Below are 1,992 nucleotides of genomic sequence, written 5' to 3'. Positions count from 1 at the left end.
AGGGCAGCAACACCGTTTTCAGACTCGTGGTACCACCCTTCCTATCCTCCTCCATACACGAGCTCATGGAGTAGTCGTGCTTACTCATCACCTCGCGGAGGCTTAGGGGGCTATTCGGCATGTTCAAACTCAGAAACAAAAACCAGAACAGCGTCAGGTGAGAGTCAAAATATAGATGCTCCTACTGTGCAGTAGGAAAGCCCAGAAATAGTTTTGGAATTTAAGAAGATGGCTATATGTTTGGCATTTATGATTAGAACATGATTCAGATTCAGACATTTTTATTTTTATTAGTATGTGTTTGCAGTACGTAATGATTACATTCCTTGTGGGGACCTGGTATAGGTACAGAATCCTTCCTCCTGTTTGTATTCGGCTCAGCCCTACCACTGAGGTTTTAATTTAATCCTTTCTAGGAGTTAGTTTTTACAAATGTTTAATTCTTATGATTTGTATTGATCATTTAAGCTCAAAAACAATATTTTTAAGTAGAAGTTTAACTTTTCAAATTTAAGAATTAAAAATGCATGGAGCTATACTTTAAATAACTCAGAAATATTTTAATGTTTACTACAAAGGGTAAAGAATGTTTTATAAGAAGCAAAAATACAAAAAATAGTAACTGTTGGAGGTAAATATCCAGCTAGTCATTGGAAATGGGAAGTGGTCATGAGACATTTGTATATTGCTATGGATTAGGAATAAGCTATATAACAATGAATAGGAGTGATAATTACATTTATATCATCTGCTAATGAGGTTTGACTCTTCATAGATCTTTTGTATTTTTCATATGTGAACAACTAGTTTTATTTATTAATATGATTGTGTGGATTTTTAACCCTTTGACTTGATAGATTTCCTCATCTTGAATCATTCTTTCATACTTGTTGCTCATTTATACCATGTTTATTGTACTAAGTAAGACATAGAAGACTTCATGTGCAAGAGTTTCTGACCTTGTGGAGCTTGCCATCTAATAAAAGAATATCAATCTATAATAATAAATTGAAATAAAACAATGAATAATTTTTTTAAAAATGAATTTTAGGACAGGGTCTACAGGGTGCGCAGGGTGTACAGGGTCTCAGGTAGATCTGACTCATAGTGATTCTCCTGTTCTCAGCCTCCCAAGCACTGAGATAACAGGCATGCACCACCATGTCCATTCTCAATCATTGTCTCAACGTGCCCCATGGGCAGGACCAGCATGGCATGCCAAGGATCCAGCCCCAGCCACTGTGCTCTGCCTACACAGGTGCTTTAGTCTGCTGAGCTATCTGGCCAGCCCTACAATGAATAATTCTTGAATTCAATAAAAATATATTTAAAAATAGGTCGAATTCTCATAGTGCTGGTTTGGATATGAATTAACATAATCACTTTGAGAAACTGATACTTGCTAAAATTGAATGTAACAATACGTAGGCCCTTATGGTTTTACCGTCAAAGATAGGTATGTTTTGCATATTGTGTGGTATTGTCGCTTCCATTAACCTTCAAGGATACTGAAATCTGTAAAAGTTCAAATCCCTTATGAATGACAGTATTTGCATATAACCTATATGTATAGGTTATATGTATTAAATCATCTTGATTGCTGAAAATACTTAATACAAATTAATTACTGTGTAACTACTTGCTACATTGTATTCTTTAGAGAATAATGACAAGGAAAAAAATGTGTGCATGTTCAGTAAAATGTAATTTCTTTTGGAAATGTTTTCAAACCACATTTGGTTTAATCCATACATATAGAATTTACTCTTAGGGCCACTGTACCTAGAATAGAAATATATATATATTTGGGTTGGGGAGATAGCTCATGGGTCTGAGCACCAGCCTGGCAAGTGCAAGGACCTGGGTCTGATCCATGGTCCTACATACTGTGCTGGCCCCCAAGCCCTGGGTGTGCTGTGCTGGCCACTGATACAGGGTGTGGTGGTGCATGCTGGTAATCCCAATGTTGGGATAAATAAAAGTAAAATAAAA

General features: G+C 36.2%; 1 protein-coding gene across 1 annotated transcript in view; it reads left to right on the top strand.

The window, feature by feature from the left end:
• Saraf (store-operated calcium entry associated regulatory factor) overlaps positions 1 to 1,992 on the top strand; it is a 12,580-nt gene that overhangs the window by 9,129 nt on the left and 1,459 nt on the right. Inside the window, exon 4 of the mRNA XM_023717602.1 lies at positions 1 to 157. Within this exon, the coding sequence (XP_023573370.1) occupies positions 1 to 157 (157 nt within the window). The remainder of the gene's footprint in view (positions 158 to 1,992) is intronic.

The sequence above is a fragment of the Octodon degus genome, unplaced genomic scaffold (assembly GCF_000260255.1).
Source record: "Octodon degus isolate 3935 unplaced genomic scaffold, OctDeg1.0 scaffold00053, whole genome shotgun sequence".
In the NCBI taxonomy this organism is placed as follows: Eukaryota; Metazoa; Chordata; class Mammalia; order Rodentia; family Octodontidae; genus Octodon; species Octodon degus.
The sequence above is the reverse complement of the archived record's forward strand: the minus strand, read 5'-3'. Positions and strand labels throughout refer to the sequence as shown.